The sequence below is a fragment of the Macrotis lagotis genome, chromosome 3 (genome assembly GCF_037893015.1).
Source record: "Macrotis lagotis isolate mMagLag1 chromosome 3, bilby.v1.9.chrom.fasta, whole genome shotgun sequence".
Lineage (NCBI taxonomy): Eukaryota > Metazoa > Chordata > Mammalia > Peramelemorphia > Peramelidae > Macrotis > Macrotis lagotis.
In genome coordinates this window covers 131,937,624-131,963,361 of record NC_133660.1, presented here as the reverse complement: position 1 = coordinate 131,963,361, position 25,738 = coordinate 131,937,624, and the positions used below count along the sequence as shown (strand labels likewise).

At 34.9% G+C, this 25,738-nt stretch overlaps 1 protein-coding gene across 1 annotated transcript in view; it reads right to left on the bottom strand.

The window, feature by feature from the left end:
• Positions 1-25,738, bottom strand: part of SLC7A11 (solute carrier family 7 member 11) — a 110,557-nt gene that overhangs the window by 23,817 nt on the left and 61,002 nt on the right. The window contains exons 7-8 of the mRNA XM_074227440.1: positions 4,371-4,494; positions 996-1,099 (exon numbers count right to left, since the gene is read on the bottom strand). Of these exons, the coding sequence (XP_074083541.1) occupies positions 996-1,099; positions 4,371-4,494 (228 nt within the window). The remainder of the gene's footprint in view (positions 1-995; positions 1,100-4,370; positions 4,495-25,738) is intronic.

The following is a 25,738-nucleotide window of genomic DNA, read 5'->3' as shown; positions in this document are numbered from 1 at the left end:
CATGGCACTGAGAGTTAGAGTGTTGGCCTTAGAGTCAGGAAAACTTAGGTTCAAAGCTGAATTGTCTCTCCCACATATGAGCTCCCCCCAGGCAACAATTTAAGGCTTAAATTAGAGAGGCTTCATTGACCTGCATTGGTAAAGGGCCTATTTCATACCAGTGAAGGCAATGATAAAAATTAGTCCAGAAACAACAAGAGTGATTATGATAATGGTAATTTTTATGATGATGATAATAATAAAAATGAAACCAATAATTCCTTTGCAAAATAATGTAGGACTTTTCTATATCTGCCCTACCTCTCCTTCTCTCTCTCTCTCTCTCTCTCTCTCTCTCTCTCTCTCTCTCTCTCTCTCTCTCTCTCCCCCAGCCCAAAATAAGGATGACTGGATCAAAATAAATTCCTTCATCAATCAAGTTAGCATCTCTGAAACTTGCTATCTAGAACATTTGGAAATAATTTGACCAGAGTCACACAGGGAGTATGTGTCTGAAGCAGGATTTGATGTTAGTTTCATAGTTCTTAAAAAAAAAGCTAACTCCCTATTTACTATGTTTCTCCATCTAGAACTATTATCTATGTGTCTGTTTCTCTATTAGTCTGCCTGAATAGCGAACTAGAAAGATTGTAATTTCTAATGGCCCTTTCTAGGTCCAAGAGAATTTTATAGTCAAAAATAAACTTATGCTATTCCCCCTGCCATTCTCACTACAAAAAGATGCTAATCCTCACCCACCTCAAAAGTGATAATATTAAATGTAATGAAGTAAGCAAAAAAGCATACCTGTAGTTTAAAATAAAGGAAGGAAATCTTAATGCCTATTCCCCCCCCAATAAAAATCATGGGATGTATAACCAGAAGGAACCTTGGAAATTATCTAATGGCTCAATTCTAGCACAACTCCTCATCCCACTTCTGCAACCACTGTTTAGTTGGCCCACCACAACCAAAGAGCAGTCATCTTTTGATTAGATACAAATTTATTCACTCACCTGGAGACAGCAAAAACGCCCCCATTCATGGAGCCAAAACAGGAAAGGGCAACAAAGACTGGGACAGCTAATGAGAATTTTCCCAAAAGCCTTTCTGCAAAGGTCTGAAGAAAAATACAACAAAGGAGATGTTCAAATTTTATCATAAAGTGGAAGAAAAATGAAGCTCTTTTCAAAGAATAAAGATAGTGTTCTGAACAGCATAAGGCACAAAATTATTCTTATAAATTGGATCACAGTAAATTGATTACCTCTTTTAGGTTCAGTTGGTCATACATGAATGCATTTAATATGGACAGAGAGGAAAGGCATCAAAGAAATAAGAGAGAAAGGAGTCACTCTATCTTTTAGTATCCCATAAGTAAGAGAGAAGAACAAGATCAAGAAGATAAGAAAGGATGGCAGTCATTCCCAAGCATTTAATTAGCCCTTACATATATGCCAAGCAGGTACTATGGCCACCAAGAAAAAAGACAAAATCATTACCCCTGCCTTGAAGTAGCAAAAGTTTTAATAGACAAAACAACACATAACCATTACATACATTTATCTGTATCTATGAAGATATTGATTCATGTCACAAAGAAATACATTTTGTGTATAGAGAAAGAGAACATTTCAGAGCAAAGTCAGATCAGAAAGTGAATGTTAATGGCTATAAAGTACATAGAGAGAAATTAAGTAAGTGTAATGAGACTAGAAAGATAGGAAGGGGTCAGGTCATAATCAGGGGGTTTTGTATTAAATATTGGAAATAATAATGAGCCATTGAGGTTTATTGAGTAGGGAAGTAACATGAAGGAAAGATCTGATCTGTATTTTAGTAAAATCATTTGGTCAGTTGAATGGGGAATGGAAAGAAACTAGAGACACAGAGACTAACCATAAAATTATTGTTGACGAGGTCATAAAAACATGAATCAGGGTAGTTATTCATGTGAGTGGAGAGAAGGGAAAGTTTTCACCAAATGTAAAGGTAAATTCAGCAACAGTGTGAGGAGACAATGATGATACTTGTAATCTAGGGCAACTGGGAGGATGGTGGTGGTGTCTTCAACAGTTAAAAAGAGGGAAATATTTAGGGAGATAAGAGTTAAGAATAAAACTCCAGAATTTGTTGTCCAGTCATTCTAGTTACAGGTTAATTATGCATCTCCTCAATTCCCTTCATCAAAGTGATCATTTCTATTTCCTTGAGATCTCTTGTCATAGGAAGTCAGTCTGGAATACAAGGAGATTCTAATCTCATTATAAAGTGAACAGAAAACCATTTCCTCCTAGTTCACATGACATTTCAGAGACTAATTTTTCCATCAAGAAGGGTCCTACTCTCTGTTAATAACAGAAAACTGGAAATTCCAAGAACCATTTGAGAACATTCCTTTCCAGGAGCTAGACTGGAAGGGAAACAAAAAGGTTTTCCCATCACCACCATTTCCACGTAAATAGTAAGACCTCTTCAAACTACTGTTCACAACATATCAACCATGGGAAGAGCTGGAAACATAGTTTAAAAGCATAGTTATCTATTTTGCCAGTAGGGAACTGTGATTCATCCTAATACATCTCTCATTGGTAGAAAGATGATACCCATTGTTACATTCCTCTAAACGATCCCAAATTTCTTCTCCTTTTTATACTAAAATTCTAAAGACATAAGAGTATGTATACAGGACACAGCCAATTCATCCAAAATTATTCATCAATTCCCATGGAAATTAGATGAAATATAAATATACAAAGGAGTAAAAAAATTACTTTTTAACATTATTTCCTCAGAATATGAATCATAAGTAAACTTTCCTCTGTGATATAGATGAATGAATGATAGAATGCAGCACTGACTAGGTATAAAGCACTATGCTATAGGTTGGGCAAAGACATATACATAAAGATAAAAAATATGTAGCACTGGTTGATTGTCTTTGATACAGATAATAACTTATTATCTCAGGCTACACTAGGATGGAAAATAAAATATGGACAACTTTTAAATGTTGAAATCACATTGTTTTGAATGTGAGCAAAAAATACATATATTATATATGTATATGATGAGTTATTTGATATGACTAGTTGTAGTGAGTAAAATCATTCTTAGTCCATTAAATGCCCACATGTGACCAAAAGAAAGAGATTAGGTAGCTTATTCATTGTCTATTTTAAAAGGACAATCAGCTGGAACTGGGGCTCACAAACTAATCCCTGTCTCTCCATTGCCAAAAGATTGGAACTAGATCTGTAATTTCATTTATATAGGAAATGCCCAGATAAGGAAAATTGTTCTACTGATGTGGATTGGTCTTTATTTTAAACATGTAATCTTAGAGAGTGGCCTAGAGTACTAAGAAATCAAGTGACTTGCCCAAGGTTAAATAGCCATTATATATCAAAGCAGAAATTGCTTCCAGATCTGTCTAGTTTGTAACCCTTTCTGTCTCTCTCTGTCTTTCACTTCACTATTCCAAGGTGCCTTTCATTACTATGAAATTCCACCTTTTTTTCTCTCACTAAAGAGTTATTAAAGATATCACTAGCATAATTTTTTCACAGAAACAGAAAAAATCTTCCTCAATTCCTCTTAATTACTCAATTTTCTCATTAATTATCTCTTGATTCTATATTGTTTGTACATAGTTGACTATGTGCTTACATTGTGAGATACTCAAGGACATGGGCTGGTTTTTGCATTTTTTTAATATCTACCACTTAGCACAGTGCCTGTTACAGAGAAGACCTATTAATAAACATTCATGAACTAAATGTTTCTGAGATAGTCAACAATTGGTATGTCTATAATTTGTTCACCTCCCAGATCCTGAAGAGGAACTTTGGAAAGAAGTTAAATCTGACACATTTCATTCAACAGATCCTATTAGCATTTTCTAACTACAATGATCCCAATTTAAAATTAATTTGAATGCCAAAGATACACTATTGTTTGGATTCAATGATTGTCCATATAATCTCTGAGGCCCCCAATGGTAAGCTATATTCCACCATTTAAAAAAAAAACTTCCCCCTACAAACATCCTCAACACTGAAAATATTCCAAGTTCCACATGTGGGTCTACTTTAGCTATAAAACCATAATGTATAAAAATGCATTATATGATCATAAAATAGCACTTGTTTTATAGAATTCTAGCTATATAAATTAAATGGGATATGCCAAGGAAAGATGCTATAAAAATGAAGTTGTTTGTTTTAACATGCTTCCATAAAAAGATATCCAGAATCGTTTTCACTACCTCCTTTGCCCAGATATCTACCATCAGAGAGTTTCAACAACTTTGCCAGAAGAAACCATAATCAAATTGAATCACCAGTCTAATAAGCCATTTTACATTTGTATTTTTCCTAACTTGAACTTACCACTGCCACAGCATTGGAGAGCAGCAATTCCTCAGCGCTGATGGTAGTGAAATAGGCTACATTTGTTAGGACATAGCCAACAGTGACTATGATCATTGATATACATATTGCAAGAGGAACATTTCTGAAATATAGAAAACAGTTACTTATTAGCCATCTGTTATTTCTCATTCACTTTCTAAAACCAAAGCATATAATTGTCTTCTTCAAAAGAATAATTGATAAAAAGTAACTCCTTTATCTTATTTTCTTCCAGAATGATAGGTCCATTTCTTGGTTTATAGTCTTTCATTAGGAAGAAATGCAATATGTTCAAACCTAAGTTCAACCTTGTAAAGTAACCACAAAAAAAAAATGAAACCCATTCAAAATTTGAATTTGCTTAAGCACTATTGAAAACTCTTGAACCTTGACTGCTTCAGAAGTTGATAATGGTTTTCAAGTTTCATTAGTGTATAATTCCCTTCTACACTAAAAATGCACACTCTACCTCTTCTTGAAGGATGATGATGCCAGTGTATCATTAAAAACAAAAGGAACAATATACACCAAATACTTACAGCAGCATTTTTTTGTGTTACTGATGAAAGATGAGAGAAGAGGAGGGGAGCAAAAGTAGATGGAAAAGGGAGTAAGAAGAAGAGGAGAGATTAAAATTAGGGGAAAAATGGTGTCCATCAACTGAGGAATGGCTGAATAAAATGTGGTGTATGAATATATAATGGCATAATATTATGGCATAAGAAAGAAATGTGAGCAAACTTAGGAAAGAACTGATTCATAAGGGAAAAAATTAGAACGAGGGGAAAAAATTAAACTAATTTCCATGATAGTGTTAGCAGCACTAGAAGATAGTCTAACTCAGATTAATTACAATGAATTGGTCCCAAAGAGCAGTTGATGAAATAAATGTAGCATCTCCCAGGAGAAAGGTCGAGGAATATGGGTATAGAATGTGTTTTGTGCCTCTGTTTCTTCAACTATTTTCCTTTATTACATGTGAAAGGGCAGGTTATATTTTTTAAATCCTTCTAGTATTAAAAAAGAAGCAGCATCAATATAATTTTAAAATCATTAAAATATAGCTGACACCAATTTTGCACACAAGTAGAACAGTCCAGAACAATTCACAGTGATGTCTGCATCCTCATTGCTGTAAGTTCATTAGGTCCAAGGTCCCAGGGAAGTTATGAAACTACAGCTGAGAATCCCATTCAATCACAGGTAGCCTGCTGTTAAATGCAGAGACTGGCTAGGGCTGACCTAATGTATTACCAAGATGTACACAGAACCTAGGCAATGCTGTATCTTCATTCAATATGCTGAAAAAGTCAGGAAGCTGCTGACCCTTGTAATTTGATGCCATGTTCACTGTATACATTCCTCGTTTAACATAATCACCTCCTCGGATTTTTTTTCCAGTTCACAAAACTTGGACCTTTATCTCCCTGCACAAAGACTGCTCTTCTGTAACTATGATGCCTATCAACCCTAAAGAACCTTGATACTGTTGGATGCTTCTAATGAAGACCTCAGTATAATTTCTTTCAAGATGAAAATTCAGTTCCAGACAAGAAGAAGAAAATTGTATGCTTTTCCACTGACCTATAGATCCTTCCAGGGTTTATGCTGAGTAGTAGTCATATAGCCCTCTGACAGCAACAAGATTAAAGCAAAACAAATAACAAAAGCCTAGCTAACAGCAGTGACTTTTCATTATACAACTGAAGCCCCAAATGAAAACTGGGTAGACAAACTAGGGCTTTGTCTGAGGGTGTCAAAATTTAGAGGGTACTGACAAGACAACCATAAAGCAGAATTAAAACTGCATGATGTCCTGGTACTCTTCTCTCAGATGATGCACATCATAAAAGCTCCTTCCTGATCTGACTCTGCCCTTCCCCACCTACAAAGGTGGTGGGCATAGTAAAATGGATTCCTAGTGAATCTTTCCCTCTCTTCCACATGGAAGCACCTTTATAGGAACTGTAAGAAACTGATCATTTAATCTCCCCTAAATGACCAAACTTCCCATGATTCCCAAAATCTTGAAACTTGACAGAGAGAAACATTGACCTCCTAATATAAAAGTAGTTGATGATGTCCTCTTTCCACTGGAACAGATTTCTATGGAATTTTCCTATACCACTTCATGTACTGCTGGTTGCAGCACTGTCAAATAAAACTTAAAATTAGAGGAAAGCATTGACTCAACAGCCATCAAATAACTTCACTGTCATCTTTGATTCCCTATGACACATATAGAAAATTAAAAAAAATTTAGGCAGTTATCAACAGTTATCCACCTAACCAATCAATCAATTAATCAACTTATCTAATGCCTACTTGTATCAAAGCCTTGGGGATTCAAAACAAAAAAGACAAAAATTAGTCTCAAATATCAAGGAGTTTACATTCTAATAGGTATATTCAAGATATGGATAAAACAGATGGAACATGACTTAAAAGAGAAAACTCCAGGTTCTGGAAGAACTAAGAAAGACCTTCAATAGAACATTCAATGAATTTCATAAACCTCTGTTATCAACTATATTTTTCCCCTATCGTCTTTGAGTTTTCTGTGTTCAGTCATTCTATTCCATTGTTTCTTCATTTGTAAAAAAAAAAAAAAAAAAGGATATATTCTTAGGAGGCATATGAAGGCTTCTATGGATCATATATTTAATTAAATGATGAATCCTCTTGAAGTCATCTGATTCTTTATTATTCTAAGAAGGTGGCCCTGTATTCTTGATGACTATGTCAGTGAAGTACAAGTTCTGACAAGTAATATTACACTGAAAATGTTTTGATTATAAGCCTGGTTATACTTGTATGTTGTTCAAGGACAATCTAAGTTAATTTGAGAGAAGAGTGTTAATAGGCTTACCACAGAACCATGACTATTTTAGCCACTATAACTAAACAATAATGAAGGATTTGCAGTCATCATTGTTGAGGGGTATGCACACACCATGAAAATACTGAGGCACAGTGAATCGATTTTAAATATGGAGACAGGACCAAAGCATCCACATTGGGTGCTAATAGAAAGTAAAGGTAATGAAAGAATTAACCTGGGGAACTCCTCATGTAGTTTATCCAATACTTACCATCAAAGTCAGCATTCTCTGCCCTGCTTCTGTTCTTTTTCTTGTCAAGAGTTAAGGATCTTTTTCATCCTATCTTACTACTTAGTACTGGACTCATAAGCACTAGAGCAGAACTTAACCCTAGGGAATGACTCACTTTCCTTCTGACTAACTTATCAATGAATATAGGTTTCCCAAATTCACTTCCAGAGAAGTTAGTTTTTATAATTACATCTTAAATACAGATATTCTTAGTCATACCCCAGTTATTCCATATCAGTTTTAAAGCTTTTTTCCCGAGGGAAGGTCATCCTATGAATTATGCTTTTTCTGGTTTATTAGAAATTCTGTTATTGAGAAAAAAATTCTTTTTACAATGGAGCATGAGGATGAAGCTTCTTTTGCTCAGTTGACTAAAAATCATTTTACTCTCTTTTATAATGTTTGAAATATGATATGATTTTAAATGGAATTAGCCCCGACACTATAGAACCTGACAATGGTCTCAAGGCATAATTGATCTCCAATTCTCTCCCACAGTAAAAATGTGTAATCTACTTCTTATGGAAGGATGAGACCAGTACATATCTTACATCAAGAATAAAAATGACAATATTTAACAACATTCACAGCAGCCTTCTGTGAGGAGAAGGAAGAGTAGAGAGGAGAAGGAGAAGATTAGGAGGAGGAGGAAGGGGAAGAAAAGCAGGAGGAGGAAGAAGAGGAAGAGGAGGAAGAAACAATATGGGTTCTCATCAATTGGGGAATGTTTGAACAAACTGGAGTTTAAGAAGCACTCCACTTTAGAAAAGATAAGTATAATCACCCAACTTCTCCAAGATAAAATACAATAAAATAAATTTGAAGAAACCAAGAGAAAGAATGAGAAAAAGCATGGGCTAAGTGAAGACAATGTGATCTCCTATTGAATTATTAGTCAGGAAATCTGGTTTTAAATTTTTTCACTTCCAATTACTTAGGTAATGACTTTGACTTCTCTGGGCCCTAGTTTCATGCTTACATTTATCTGTAAACCAATGTATTGAACCAGATGCTGTCTAAGGGACCACTAGCTTATATATTGATGAAGGGAGCTCTTGATCATGAGTTGTTTTCACTTGAATCTGATAGAAGACAGGCATAAAAAAGGTTCAATTTCTTCCTCGATGTTAACATTCAACACTTAGTAATGTAATTTTTAAGCACAGCAGTTTAATTAATCAAAATACTTTAATACTTAATATGGCTTACCTCTGCATTTCAGGGCTAAAATGGGCAAGAACAGATGGGCCAGCAATAAAATCTTGTACCAAAGGGAATGATAAACCCAGGTTAATAACTTTAGATTAAAGGCAAATAGCTACTAATAATAGAGGGAAATAATAAACATAGTCAGGGCAGCTTGCAATATCCAGGAATTTTTTTCCTTTCATTCTTGCTTTCAGCTTATCTCCCATAAAGGCTCTATAGCCTATATTTGAATATTTATGCCAAGTTATTAATTTTATCTAATGAACAACTAGAAGAAGAAAAGGAGGAGCTGTGCGTTCCCAGTATTATAAATAGCCTCCTAATTAGATGGGAGGGGGAGGGGAGGATTATAACTATCTACATCAAATTTTCCAAATGGGGGGTTAACAAACTGTGGCATCTTTAGCCCAATAGTGCATGAGATATGTAAGTATCCTACCTTACTACAATATATAACAAAATCATAATTCTCTGGACTATGTGTATGTATCCCTCTATGAGGACAACAGAAGCTGCCTTTATGAATGAGAATTCTGAGAATGACTTTCATTCTGAGACATGAAACCAAGGAGGTCCAACTCATTTCTCAGTTATGCCATAGTCTAGGAGAATCCTTGAAGTTCAGAATAAAAAGAGGGAGTTATGATATTTGTACTAGTTGTAGAGAGAGCACCACCAACCCAAACTCGTTTTAAATCTGCAGAAATTCAGTCTATGCTTTTGGAGCAAACCTAATTTTCCAAGTCACTAGAATCCAGAGCTTAAGCCAGGAGCCAACATTGAATCTTTCCGGCTGGACTAGAATTAGTGAAACTTCACATTATATCTCTATAATTATAAATCTATTGTAAGTAAATACATGCATATGTGTGTGAGTGTGTGTGTGTGTGTGTGTGTGTAGGTATGTAGGTGTGTATATGTAAGACACATGCTAATCAATGAGTTCTACTGGTTTAAAAACAGAAGTTTCCCTCTGTAATTTAAATCTAAAATTGGCAAGAATAGATGAGCCAACCCATAGAACCTTGAGCCTAGTTGAATGACTTGCATAGTATAATAACTCAAGATTAAAAGTAAATATAGCATGATGGACTTGTTCACTCAACCAGTGGAATAATCAGAGATAATTTTAAGGGATTTGTGATGAAGAATACCATCTGTATCCAGAGAAGGAACAGTGGAGTTTAAATGAAGACCAAAGCTTATTATCTTCAGTTTTTAAAAGTTGAGTTATGTATTATGTATTATTGCTAACTCTAATGTTTTCTTTCTTCCTTTTGGATTTGATTCTTCTTTCACAATATGTTCAATTTTGATCTATGTTTAGCATGGGTAAAAATATAAAGCCTATATCAGATTGCCTTCTGTTGGGTGGAGTGGGGAGGAAAAGGAAGGAAGGAGAAAAATTATAAAATTCAAAACCTTGAAAAAATTGAATTGTAGAAACTACCCTTGTATGTAATTGGAAACAAATAAAATATTTATATAATAATAAACAAAAAGAGATAGAAACAGTAAATATGGCAGACCTAACATCTGGATAACTTACAGAACCTACATAGGGGTCTAGAATCAAATAGGATTAGGAGAAATGAGTAGAATTTAAGATACCACTTGTTGAATATGCCATCATGGAGATTTCTTTGATATGACAATTAGACTAGTTAGCAACTGAGATACCTTCCAATTATCAGATTCATTAATGCTATAATTATGTACTTCAAGATTGCCTTTAGGGAAAGTTCTTTTAATGCCCCCTCACTTCTCAAGGAAAACATGTGCATCCTTTTAAAAAAAAATAATGACTTCAGTAATGTTGCATGATTGGGAGGCATAAAAAAATCTCTGAAAAATCTTTTAAAAAAATATTAGAATTACAAAACATCAATGGAGAGGCACATGGGTAAGCATGATCAGGCTGCAGTCAGCAGATTGCCTCATCCCATAGTGAGAATGAAGGATAACTGATGGATAGCTTACATGATTCATGGGTACCCTTGCTATGGCAAGAAAAAGCAAGGAAAGTCCCCAGCAATTTGTAGAAAATTTATGAGATAATGCAGATGGGATGTGATTTGTATTTTTGGAGGGAGTAGCTATTTGCACATGCAGATGAGGTTACAGATTAATTGGAATATTTGAGTATTATTAATATTATATTTTGAGGGAGGAATAAGTCTCTCTTGGAGTCCCTGAAAACTCTCTAGAACAGTGTTATGTATGTCCTGGGAGAAACTATAAAATGCATATGATTATAAAGTAAACCAATTATATTGATGGACAATTATCGCTTTTTAAAAAAGTGTCATGGTCTTCAAAGTAAGAATACTTACTTTAGAACTTAAAAATAATGAGTAGTTGCTGATTTGTTTTGGCAGAGAGAGTTTTTTACTGGACCAATAAAATAACAGATCCAGAACCCCTTCTTCCAAAAAACCTAAATTATTAGTCATAATCCACAAACAAATACTGCTTTGTTTAAAAAAAAATAAGGAAAAGACAGAAAGAAAGACAGACAGACAGACAGACAGAAAGAAAGAAAGAAAGAAAGAAAGAAAGAAAGAAAGAGAAAAAAACAACCCAGCCCTGACATATAAGGACAATGTTGTTGAGAGTAACAAAACTAGGGAGGAAAAAAAAAACTAGGGAGAGAGGGAATGCATTTAATCAAGTTTGTTACGAACCTTTCAAGGTCTATGGTTCATAGTCCAGCTTCAGAACAAGTTTTGTGGTCAAGGAAGGGCATGATGCTACGACTGACCTGTTCTCATAGACGTGTATATTGTGGCCCCAGTTGAATTCCAGGGTCAAGTTCCTACCCATTATTTCTGAATGTTCCATGACAAGGTCATAGGACTTTTGCCTGAAATTTCAGTTACTCTGAAAACTCATCTGAGCTTTACCAATTCCCACAGAGGGGAAAATTCCACAAACAAAAAAAGAGAAGTAAAAAAGAAAAAATAAGCAGACCCTGATTAAAAGCTAGGACATAGAGATTCACAAGCAGGTAAGTGGAAAGTAAATACCAGAAAATGAAAAGGAAAGGAAAAATCAACCTCAAAATCAGGATATGTAATCACTAAATCATCCTAAACATGTGTTTCAATGCTCTGATCACTTCAACTACTTCACCCATAGCTCAATCCATAGTTGAAAGGCAGAGCCATTAAGCAATTTTAAAATGAGCAGAAAGACATCTGCTTTTACCCCAGCATTAGAGAAAACATGTGTAAAGTACAGGAAGAAAACTTCATGCTTTGTAATAACTTATCTATAGCACAATTTCTATGGGCAAATTGTATTTGCTTTCATTTACTATAAAGCACCACAAAAAAGTAAAACAAAAAATAAATTGCATTTCCTGCAACTCATTTTTCCTTCTTTCAAAAGTTTATAAAAGTTCCCTAGTCCAAACTGTTTATTCTTGATGCATTACTACTATCTACAATCACCATAAATAATCAATTTCCACAGGTTATCTCCCTTAGATATCATATCCATGGATTATATCCAGAGATACTTCCTTAGCATGATGAAGGTTTTGAAGAAGCCTAAAAGCAAACATTTATGCTTCAATATTTCTAGGATCCATGATTACTTCATTGGCAGAAAGGGTATTCTCTTCAATAATGTATCCTGTAATTCCTACATAATAATAATATACCTTAGGGTTTTAAGTCTTTCAAATACTTTTTTTCTCCAAATTAAACACCCCTATTTCTTTCAGCAAATAATAAAAACAATAGGACCTCATACTTTTTTATAGAGTTGACAAAAGTCAGGTGTGTGACTATAAAGAAGTAGGTGCTATTAAAAATGCCTTAAAAAATTCTCCTGGTGTATTCTCATTCTGTTTTCATCAATAAATCCTCAACATCTGTATATCAATCTTATAAAAATTTCATAGAGCAAAGAAAGTACACATATGCATTGATAGTAGCTAATATCTTCTCACATCTTTCTGAGGACAATAATGGCACAAGTAATGGATTTTTAGACTTTTTAGAAACTTCTGTTCTTTGTGATAACCTGAGGGAAAAGTCCCTAACTTTTAACCTTTTAGATTACTTTTAAGCCATCAGTATGAATTTCTTCTCATTTTCTAAGGTTGAACCCAGGTACTTTTACCAATGCCATTTCTTGAGACATTTTGAGTGATTAAGATACAAATATATTGGTTATTCTTTCAATAATAAACAATAATTTAAAAAATTATAATTTTACATGACCTTTATTTGCATGAATTCTTTTCTTTCTAGTTTATTACAATTTGTCCAAATAAAATTCTACTTGGCAAATCAGAAGGGTACAATCTTATGGCTACTGAACCTAATGCCATCCCCATCCCCAAGGCTTCTGCTCAGCTTTGTTCCTATCCCTCACTGCTTTTCTGATTGATCTAACATTTGAACTCCAGAGAATATGTTTCCTTTACCTTAGAGTAGTTAATTTTATTCCACTCAATCCAACATTTAAGGACCTACCATATGCAAGGCATGGATATGATGGAGGGCTATAAAATGTTAATAAGAATTGTTCACATTGATATAGTGCTTTAGTGTGAACAAAGTACTTTCCTTACGAAAGCCAGCATAAGCAAATAGTACTATTGCTTGCTTCTTTTTCTTTGTTTTGTTTTTTGTTCTCAACCTGAGATTTTTTGGCCATGGGGAAATCCTGATATGGAACCACTTGGATATATTACAAAATGCATCTGTAAACAACTATCCTCAAGAGATGTCTAGAACCAAGGTCACATCAGGAATTCCCCATGCCAGGAAAAATTCAGATCCAGATTAAAAACAAAAAATAAAAAATGAAACCCAAAATACTTGCATTATTTGCCTCTGAGGAAAGTACTTTGTACACTCTAAAGAACTAGATCAACGTGAGCAATTCTTTTTAACATATGATATTCATCTGACCATCCTTGCATATGGTAGTCCCTTAAAGTACTACAAGTTTTACCCACAAGACCTGGAATTTATCATTTCCAAATCGCTATCTATTGAAATCTTTTCTTCAAATATCATCAGTTTGAGTCCCAGATCTTACGAGAAGGATTTCCCCTCTTCACACTCCCAAGGCTTCTCACATCCTGGTTTTGCCTAGCACTACATGCTACTTTCATGGAAAGTACCTGAGTACCAGGAAAGTTGAGTCCAAACTCAAGGGTTTCCTTGTGTTATGTTTTCTTTATTGCCATCAATTTTTTAAGGGTACCTGAAAAATCATGTGACAAGTTGAATTTTGTACTATTGAAAGGCACTATTTTAAGGGACTCCTGATTAACATTTTTGTTATCTCTCCATAAGATGTTTATTACAAAAGCTACATATGGAAGTATTTAAGACTCTGGGAAAATGGCACTATATAAATATAGGCATACTGATTATAAGTAATTCTTATGAATTCTAAATGCTCCTAGAGGAAAAGAAAAAAATAAATCAGCCTTATATTTATTTATTTAGAACCTTCTAAAATTTCTTCAAACCCTGAGCCTCATAAGATTTCCTCTCTCAATTATATTTCTCAGATATTCTCTTTTTTTGCCTTTCAAATATGAAGAGGTGAAAGAGCCTTTTGAAAAACAAGCACTTATGTTTTCATACATCCTTTTGCCACCTGTACCTTGACACAGGAAGGCCTTCTCAAGTCTTTGGCATTATTGATATTCTTTTCCTTTTATCAATCTGCTTCTTTTCCAGATCATTCATCATGAGACCAAGCAATAAAACCCAAGGAGGCAAGGGAGTTCTACTATGTCTTGGGAATGCTCTAAAATAAATAAACAAACAAACAAAATAGCCTGTTTCCTGGGCAGATAAAGAAACTCAGAAAACTTATCAAGTTCAAGTCCCTTCAAGCCAAAAGAAATTACCCAGTGATGGCTCTCCTTTTCTGCCTTCTCTTCCCTGGTCATGGGGCACATCTGTGCAGACTTCCCCAAAGAAGACTTAAAATAAATAGAAAGAGGCAGTAGAGAAGAGGAAAAGGAGAACTACGTAAATTTTGCATGGGGAGGGTGGGGAAGGAAAAAAAAGGAATGTTTTATTCTACCATATCCTCATGTGAATTCTGAATTATTGAATCTCAGAGAGTACCTGATTTATGAACAGGATAACACAGCCCCCAGCCAAAATCATTTTTAATAAAAAGCAAGAAAGCTTCTGAAGTTCATCTCAGATTTAATATCAAACACAGCAGCCACATATGAACATTTCCCCATAAAGCATGGAAACAGCAAGGCGTAAGCGGCTGGTGGGCACCAGCAGGGAGCTCCAAGGTACAAACAAAAAAGGATGTCTGAGCCATGGAACAAATTCAGCCCCACAACTCTTGAGGTACCAGTCAATGGAGCTGGAATACGGTAGGAAATTAATGTCACCACTAGGAAAGAGGAGTGGGAACAGAAGAGGCTCATTTATACAGTAAATACATCATACTATCCATCTCAACACTCTTTCCCTGCTCTTTCCACCCAAAGGACTAGGCTATTTTGCTTGTATATTTGGTTGAAATAGAGATGGTTATAAAGATAGGGCTTTTAAATTAAATGGTCCTAGGTGAAAGTTTCTTGGAGATGCAGCCAAACATGGGTCTGCAACACTCCCCAGTACAACCCAAATCAGATTAAAATGTAATTGAGAAATATTTAACAAAATAAGTAAAAATACAATAGGACTTAGATAAAGTTAATGTGTGATTTTCTAAGTCAGGATGGTTTAATGATTCCTCTTTCTAATTTATTTTTACAACATTGTCCTAGAGTGCTAACAATTTATAGGACTTGTCCAGAGTCACACAGTCAATATGATTCAGAGATTGAATTTTTCTAATTTTTAGACTATTGATTGTTGTTATTCAACCATGTCTAACTCTGTGTGATTCTAAGGATCATGGCATTCTGATACTTCCTACAAGATTTTCAAGGCAAGGACACTGCAACAGTTTGCCATTTCCTTTTCCAGTAGATCATGTCAAAGAGAGGTTAAAGTGACTTGCCCAGAATTTGAAGCCAGGGAGACCACATTTGAATTCAGTTCTTTTTGACTCTAGGTCCAAAGCTCTACCCACTGTGCCATCTAGCTGCCTCTCAAGGCTATCTACATAATGACTACTACATCATATATTGAAAACAGCGATAAATTCTGATTTTGTACTGATTTATCTTGAGTTAACTAAAGATAGGTAACTTTATGATTCAATTTAAGGATTAAAAAAAAGTAAGGAATTAGATAATATGGCATTTGTAATTTTTCAGGTGAATTCTTAAAAAATTGACCAGCTCATAAAGATCATAAGGCCAAATTTCATTTATGAATGGGAAGGAGGTGAATGAAAAAGATGTGAGGGGAGGAACTAAATGTCTTTCACTTTGTGTCTGCCTAGTTTTAGGATGCTGTCATGAATTGGTGAAAAGAATAGAGGATTTTTGGAGTCAAAGTATTGGGATTCAAATTATAGCTCTGCTTATTGCTATCTGTGTGGTCTTGGGCAAATCATTTAATCCCTCTAGGTCACATTTATCCATCTGTGAATTAAATGGGTTGATAGAGAAAATATTATGATAATTGTGTTCTGATAAAATTGCTTTCCTTTGTAATTCTGTTGTTGCTATTTTATTTACTTAAAATTATTATTTTGAGAAGGTACCTGGTAAGTTCCCCTAGACTACAAATGCCAAAGTCCTTGACACAAAAAAAAAAAGATTAAGAACTTCTGCTGTTGTATAAAAGAGAAATAGCTTTGGAATCCATAAAAATATAGGTTTGAATTCAGTTTCTCTCTTTGAGTCTCAGTTTCCTCAGCTGTAATATTGGGGTTATATTTCCTATGCTATCCACTTCAAAGGGTTGTAAGGAAAATAATATGAGATAATTATTATGAAATTTTTGCAAACCTCAAAGTGCAATATATAAATTTCAGCTATTTTAAATATTTACATATTCCTATTTCCCTGAACACAAGAACTATATCTTATTTCAGCTTTGTATACCCATTGCCAAGTATAGTAATTTATAGGCTTGCTGGATTTAATCATTATGTGGTACTTCATCTTGTGATTCAAGCGTCACAACTAGAAAACTGCGAAGGTTCCAGGAAATCCAAGGATTGATCGGGTGGTCAAGTTAGGATTAGAATATTTGATTTCCAGTTCTCTCAATACAAAAAATGTACAAAAAGAGGTTATGGACTCATTATGATCACTACCATAACTTCCAAGGCTTAAGCTATAGGCCTCTGTTTTTAGAAAGAATAGTTTAACATTCTTCTAATTCATTTATAAATAAGAAAGGATTATTTTAAGACTTGTAAGGCACTAATAAATAAATATAAATAAAATATTCCCCACTAAATATACACTAATTAATTTCTTTGACATTTATTTCTTAACAGGAGAGTTTCCACAATGACAAGGATCATCAAGGAGTGATTTGCTGCTGTATGTTAGCAATGATAATTCAGCAGGCAATGAAATGATACTATTCAAGAATGAATAGAGCAGCTACTTGTAACAAGAAGTGCCATGGAAACCAAAATATCATTTACCAACAAAAGGTACCCTATTTCTATAATTTATTATTTTTTTTAAAGATTGGGATATAACAACAGTGGATAGAAGCAAAGAGAGGGGAAGAAGGAAAAATAGCATTGGCAGATTCCTGGAGGGCCTTTAATTAGTTAAGCATTTTTAAAATTTGGAAAGATTAAAAAATGAAACAGAGCATCTCAATAGTATTGTATTACAATAAAGGAACTGATCTCATATATAAATAACTCTTTCCTAGAGTATAGAATTTGTTAGAATCATTGAAGCAAATGGAGTTAGCAATTAGGCCTGTGGCTGCAGCTCTTGAAAATACAGATAATTCTAATATGATGCTAGAAACTCCAAGTGAACAAACCAAAGACACTGTATGTCCTAGGACATACTGGTCTACTCTGGCATCTTTTCAATAAGTCAACTTTTTTGACCTAGCAAAAAAATTGAAGAATGGCATCTGAATGTCATTTTCATGTCAATGCAAAATTGTCAGCTTCTCTACAAAGGTAGTTACTTAGGTTAGGACATTCTGACTAAGACTAGCAGCTGAAATTTCTATTTGCTTCTCAAGTACACTTTTATACTTTATTTCATTCGATCCTCACTTCAATTCACAGAAGGCAGTCAGAACCCAAATGACCAAACTCTTTTTATACATGAGGAAATTTAGCATCAGAGAGGTTATAACTACTTGACTAAGGTTGAATAATTAGAGTAACAGATTTGTACTCAGATCTAGGTTTTTCAAATCCCTGAATTCATTGTTCGTTCCATTATAACATACTCCACTTTTGAGCTTTTCCTCTATCGTGTAGATATGCATTTGCTAATTTAATAAATTGCAAGAGATAAAAATAAACTATATTAGAGAGGAAACCTTGCATAGTAGATAGAGGGTCAACCTTGGAAACAAGGTAAACTGGATTCAAATTACCAATCTACATTGGAGGAAAGATCAGGACCAAACAAAATAACGTACAAAAGCCCAAATATCTTTTATGATTTCAAAGTCACTTTGGGATTTTGTTATGCATTAGGGTCAGGGTAGAGGATATTTGCTTTTATCTTTAGTCTTAGCACTATAATTTGCATCTAGAAAGCTCTCAATATTTATTTGAACAGAAACTTCTTAGAATATTATAGATGTAGAAAGAGACTGTGTGCAGACTCTCCTGATGATGTGGAATGATCTGGAAGTTGGTCTGGGGGAAAAAAATCCTTTATATCATTGGATTTTTTAAATGTTTGCCTTGTGAAGTCTCTCGGTGGATTTTTTTTTAATGTTTGGATTCCAAATCAATTAGAATTTATACTGAACTCCTGAGGATTTCAGGTATAGGGAATATTGCTAACTCTGATGGATAATTTCCAATTATAAAAGAATGAAAAATTGACAAACCTTTTAACCCACGTTAGTTATAAAACTTTGGACCTAAAGGGACCTTGAAGGGATCTCAATTTTCTGCATCTCAGATGCAGAAATTGTGGCTCAGAGAAGTAAAATAACTTGCCCAAAGGTCACACAGTTATTAAATGTGGAATGTAGACAGAGAGCTAGGACTATTTCCTTTTTTGTCTCTGAATCCCGAAGGCCTCAGAGTTCCTGGTAAATAATAGACTCTTAATAAATACTTGTTGAATTGAACTCTATTGAATTCTAAGTATTGTTATGATCTCAAGGTTTTATTTCCTCTTTTTTTTCCCCCAGGAGAGCACAGCATCATGGTAAATACAACACAGCCCTACTTTCAGGGCTATGTGCTTAGCTTATCTGGTTAAAATTACTACCTGACAACATGGACTTTACCACCATTCAGAGGGAAGGAATAGGTTGCTTAGGCAAAACACTAGAATATGAAGGGTGGGTATCACTTGGTATACCCTAAATAACAGGAAGCAAACAGGAAAAATTTAAAATAAAATGAAATGCAACCAGGAAGGGGAATTTATCATCATTGTCAATATGGGAATTCAAACAATAAAACACCCAGGCCAACACAATGGCTGGCCTTTTAGAGAGCAGAAAATCCAACTTAATTCTATCCACAGATTTGTATCAATTGCCTATTTTCCAACTCTCCTCCCCTCAAGGGAAAACCTTCTCAGTAGTGGATTTTCTTGGTGACTGGCTCAGAGTACAGAGTTTAGACTTTGTCTGCTCTGAATTTTCTTTCCCTTTCTACCTTTTCTCTCAATATTTCCTCTCTGATTCCCTTGCCTTAGAAAGAATATTAGAGGATTCATGAAAATGGAAGAGAATTGATATCATACATTTCAAAAAAACCTTTAACCTCTGTTTTACAAAATCTCATTCAACTCTGACTCATGTTTTAGTAGTTAGCAATTCTAATTTGTTGACTAAGGGTCAGACTTGCCACTTCTTCCTCAAATAAAGCTTAATTATTGGTTCTCATGTCAGTTTATCTCTGAATCCTCTCTCCTTCAGCCAAGATATACAAATTAATAAACAAACAAACTTGGCCTTTTGGGGATTTGGGGGGGTTGTTTTGCTTGTTTTTAACAAAATTGATGAGAAATCATATAATGTATTGGAAAGAAGATGACAGAAGGAATCTAGAAATCTGAATTCTAGTCCTGGCTCTGCTACAAACCTTTAATGTGATTTTAGGCAAGCCTAGATCTCAGTTTATTCATTTGTAAAATAAACAGGTTGGATCTCTAAGATTCCTTATGGCTCATAAATATTATTAAGTGATAAATATTCAAGCATATTCTCAAAAAGAGGGAGCACAGCAATTTTTGAGATTTCATTAAACAGACCATACAGGAATAATTTTAATAATAGCTCACAATTATATAGTACTTTATGACCAGAGAAGTAGTTTTACCAAGGTTATATGTGTATATATGTGAATGTATACTAAAATATAAATATATAGGTTCATATCATATCTATCTGACATATATGTATATGTATACATACATATTATAGAATATATAGCACTACATATATGATGCATGTGCATATGCATGCATAAAATCAATATAGTTAACACGTGTGTGATTAATGTGTTGTACATGTGTGTTGTGTAACATGTGTGTGTTCTGTGTGCGTACATGTATGTGGGTATGTATCTATAGGTATGTGTCTAGTGATTTACATATATAAACATGCATACACTCTGACTCCTCATTACAACTCTATATGGTATATGCTATTTATTAGCTCCATAGTACAGATAGGAAAGTGGAAATTAAGAGAGGTTAAATGACTTGCCTAGGGCCACAAAGGTAGTAAATGTCTTTGGAAGACTCAAAGATTTTCCTCACTGAAAGTCTAATTATCTACTGTAATACCTAGCCATCTCACCTAACAGCTGAATTAAAAAACAAAGCACTTATCATGATACCTTCTGAGTAGCAAAGCTAATTTTGTCAACCCATGATCTAAAGGAGTTTCAACAATCTTGTTAAATATCAAAACAATTCAATTTTAGGGTGTAAGTGATATAAACCTGATCCTCAAAAAAGCTTGCTTTCTTTTTGTGAAGTGTGGGGGTGAGACAAGGAGAGATGAGGGGTCCAGACAGATTACGTTATGTCCATAACCAGACATGTCATAATAAGTGACAGAGTCGAGGTCTTGACTCAGACCCTGTGAGTTCAAGTTAGTATTCTTTCAACTAGAACATGTTGTAATGTACTCTTCCCCTTTAGGCATCCACCAGGGAAACTCCTTGAGAACAGTGGTAGTGTCATTTTCTTCCTTATCCCAAGCTATTAGACAATACAAACTGAATTTAATTTAGTTATCAGTGGTTTTTCCTAACTGGTTCATCAGCATACCACCCACCTTTCCCCAAACTAGTCTTTCCAGGACTCTCTTGTGCTATTCCTGATCTACCTCCCATGACTTCTCACTACCTTGTACCATGTCATTAAACCTTCTTTAGCCTCTTAGTCATGTCTTTGGGACCAGGCTCTTAGTGCCTTTCATTATGACAATTAGCTTACCTAATAAAGTGCTAAAGGGGAAAGGAGAAAGGAAAGCCTCAGTTCTTCCCATCCACATTGAGTAATAATCTGACCACACATGCAAATGGTAAGAATTTAGAGCAGAAGAAGGGGATGGGGAAGAATGCCATAGGAGGAGGTCAGTGAGAAGGTAGGACTTTGTTATTATCCCCCTGGAACCTTTGGCACAAGCAGCATCCAATCCTGAATATAGAACACACTCTGCTTATATAAATACATGGTAAAGAAGGGATGGTCTCCTTCTGATTAAAGAGTACAGAAGAGGCTCATTGCTCCACAGCTGAATGAGGCCAAGTCTCCTGATTTATCATCAGTGCAGGTCTGCAAATATACTTCACACGTTAGTCACTGGTAGCCTCAGATGATAAGCATCAGTATTGATCAACATATCAACTGAATCTTTGTCAGGATTGCCTCTGTCATTTCCCCACCTGCTAAAAAAGCACTTCAGACTCCTGTAATTTTCACATTAAAAGAGAGATAGGAAGCAATGACAGAAATAGACAGAAGGGCATGGAGGCATCTGATTGTAAAGTAGCATGGGGCTGTTTTCTCGGAAAGCCAATTCAGAAATATGAGAGGTTTTAAGAAAATAGCATCCAATGGCAGAGATTACCAATTACAATGGATAAAGTGGCAATGAAAGATAATGCCTGTTTCTCATGACCTGGAATTATAGACAGGGGTGCTCTATCTTTAAGAATAGTAAGGATTGGCTAAGGCAAGGCACTCTAGGGATGGAGAAGGGGGACAGGAGAGTTTGGTCCCCTTTCTCTTCTCTAAGCTAAGCACCCCTTTCCTAAGCACACCCCAAGCTAGCCAGCTTATCCTGATAGTGTTTTGTCAGACACTTCTCTTTAGAGAAAAAAATACAAATTAAATTATACCTACATGTGATATGATAGTGTCTTAAGCTCATATGTCACTTAGAAGAAGCTGCCATAAAAAACAAGGTTAAATATTGTGAATATGCCATTAGATTCAACTTCCTAAATAATACTTTAGATCCTAAAATAAAATTTTACAACATCTTTTGAGCATCCAAAAACATGGTTCTCTACTCTGAGGAATAGAAGATCTTTACATTTACTATTTCACAGACCCCTTTGACAGTCTGAGGAACTTTATGGATCTCTTCTCAGAATAACATTTTTAAATGCAAAAAAAAGTATTATATTACATTAAAGTACTAGATTACAAAAGAAACCAATTGTGTTGGAATACAGTTATTAAAGAACTTTTAAAAAAAATTCACAGAGCCCCCACCCCAGGTTGAAGATCTCTGCCAGAGACACTTCGAATTTGATCCTGTCAATATTAGCTATTCCTATAGCTACATCAGTTACCCACAAATTTTACCTAGATGTAAGGACTGCATCATCAGCCTGAACTCTGATTGGAAGTGCAAAAGTCAAGATGTAAAAGATGATTGGAGGATAGAGAAAATGGAGCAGAAAGAGGAGGAAAAGCAAACAGAGGAGAGGTGATAGGAGAAGAAAAGAAAGAGGAGAGAAAGGATGGGAGGGAAAGGGAAGAGAGGAGTAAAAGAGAATAGGAGGAGACCAATACAGAGACTTCCTTGTAATCCAGGAAGAATTAGAAAGTAGCTGGTGCAGTGGAAAGAGTAAGAGACAAGAAGTCAGTAAGATTTGAGTTCAAATGTCCCTCTGTCATTTATCTGTCTCGGGCAAGTCAGAGAACCTTTCTGACTTTAGTCTACTCTGAAGGCTTTACCTATTTAAGTCCTAGACAGATAGGAATCTGAGTTGATGGAGTGAGATCCTATAGCAAAATTCCTCAGAATCTTTTCAGATGTACTTATTCCCAAGGATAGGAGCAGCAAGGCCTCTCTGCGATGCAATAATGTCTCCAACATGGTCTTCAGGCTTTAGTGGAGAAATGTTTTACCTTCCTAGAATTCAGTTTAGAGCATTTATCCAGTGGTCAAAACTGTAACAAATATTCCTTTCCCATTTCCTTCATTTGTGGCAATTAATCCAAAATGGAGTTTGAGGACCACTGAGCACACAAACCCATTTTCTTGTTACTCTATCTTATAATTCTAGGCAGAAAAACTAAGTTAACAGGTTGCAGGAAAAAAAGGGGGGATTTGTAACCTTCAATCCAAGAATATTTGTAAGGTGCTAGTTTAGGAAATGGATGGTGTGAAAGTTTGCTGATGTTTTAATGTATTGTTATTTAACTTGCCTACTGCTATAATTAAATTTCCTTTAATTTCTTATAATGTTTTGTTTTCCATTGTGATCTTAAGGGTCCATGAAAATAGAGATTCATGCCTATGAATCTGTGTACATAATGGATTTAAATATGTTCCAGGAAACCAAATGCTAAAGTGAGACATCAAACAATTTAAAGGCCAGAGATATTATTTGAACATTCATTGCCATCTTGCAAACTGACCCCTACCTACCAATTCAAATTCTACTATTCCTCTAAAACAACCAGTCTAGCCAAACCAATTGTTTCTTAAACAAACCACAGGGAGTCCACACCTTCAAATCTTTGCCCATGTCATTTTCCTACCTAAGTGTGCCACCTTAGGTAAATCATTTCATTCTCAGAAATGTCCTTTGACTTCCCTATTAAATGAGGCTGTTTTAACTAAATGATTATTGATATTAGCTCCCACCCTAAGCCTATGATCCTATGATCCTGATCTTTTTAAATTTATTTTGAAGTACCAGTCTTCATGAACCAGCTAATAAATCAACTAAACATGCCATCTCCATGATAAAGCTTTCAATCACTAACCTTCATGAAGGCCCTTACTCTGAAGTCCCTTATTTCTAAATACACAAAAAGTTTTTACTTTACAAAGTCTGGTGGAGATTAGAAACAAACTCAGAGTCAAGAAAAACTAGGCAAAATTCCACTTAGGATATATTTTGACTATATGATTCTGCTCAAGACATTTTTACCTCTCAGTGTTCTAGCCACTCTCTAGAACACTAAATTAACAAAGACACTGAAGTGGTTTGCCATTTCCTTCATCTCATTTTAAAGATGGAGAAACTGAGGCTAACAAGGTTTAGTATCTTGCCCAGGGTACACAACTAGAAAGTGTCTGAGGTAGATTTGATCCCAGGTCTTCTTGAATCCAAGTCCAACTTTCTATGCACTGAACAGCTTCCTGGTGAGTACCTATAGTCTCTACTAATGACAAGACTGAGGCTACTGAATCTCTTGAGTTCTGAGCCTCTGTAAGGCTAAAGACAATTGGGTGTGCATATTAAATTTGGTATGAATATAGTGAGCTCCATGGAGTACAGGACCACTGGGCTAGTCAAGGTCAGAAAAAATGGGTATTGGGTCCATGAATTGGCATTGTACTTCCAGTATCAGCAAGATAGGGACATCTAGCCTCAAAAAATATGAAACAAAATAAAATATAAATCTAGAATAATACACTGAGATAAAACAGATGCTGACCTTTGTTGATAGAGTAGCCAGAGATTCCTTGTTACCCATGTAAGCCCTATCCCTATCACTTTTTCTATTTAAAACAAAACAAATAAAAGACTAGCAAAAACTCCAAAATGGACTCTAAAAATGATTGACTATATAGGATAGTTAGTTTTTTTCTTTGAAAAGAATCTAAAATAAAATCTTAGAGAAAAATAAGTCAGTCACCCAGATGGACACCCTGTTTACCAAGTTTCATAAAGGAGTTTCATGGTATGACTGAATCCTAAAAACAGATGACTCAGTGAAAATGCAAACAGATCATTAATTACAATTGCCACATCAGCCAACAAGGTGATGGCAGGGGTGCGGCAAGCAAATGCTTGGTTCAAAAGGAAAAATGCTCCACCAGGAAATGGAATCTGATGAGATTGAGTGAATAAATTAAAACTCTAAGAATTTTTGAGACTTTTAAAGGAAGTGTCTTAATATCATGCACATTTTAATAACTACTATATAAGTTTATAAAAATTTCTGAACCCAACCACAGATTATGAAAAATTCTAATCTTTTAAAAATTCAAGTCAAAGATCTTCAGATAGAGATGTGCATTCATTTCAAAATACCTCCATATTTTCTCATTTGGCATATTTTACACTCATACTGATTTAGATGAGAACAAAAACTTCCTAATAATGAGAAACTTCCAAAAGTAGTGAAGGCTGCTGTGGCACCTAGGTGAGATACTCCAACAAAAACTGGGTAATCACTTGTTTGGAAATGTTCTTGACTGGATACTTTGTCAGGAATGGGTTGGAATAGATGACCTCTGAGGTCCTTTCAAAGTACTAGATTCTATGATTCTTTGATGATGAAACAAAGTATTAGGCCCATTTACAGATGAAAAAGTGGAGAGAGAGTTGTGTGGGCTTTGGAGCAAAGAATGCTTGGGGTCAGACCTTATTTAATGACTGTTTGAATCTGGACTAGTCACTCAATTCACTGTACTTTTAACTTTTTAAGACTATAAATGACTCTGAATTACTTTTACCAGAGAA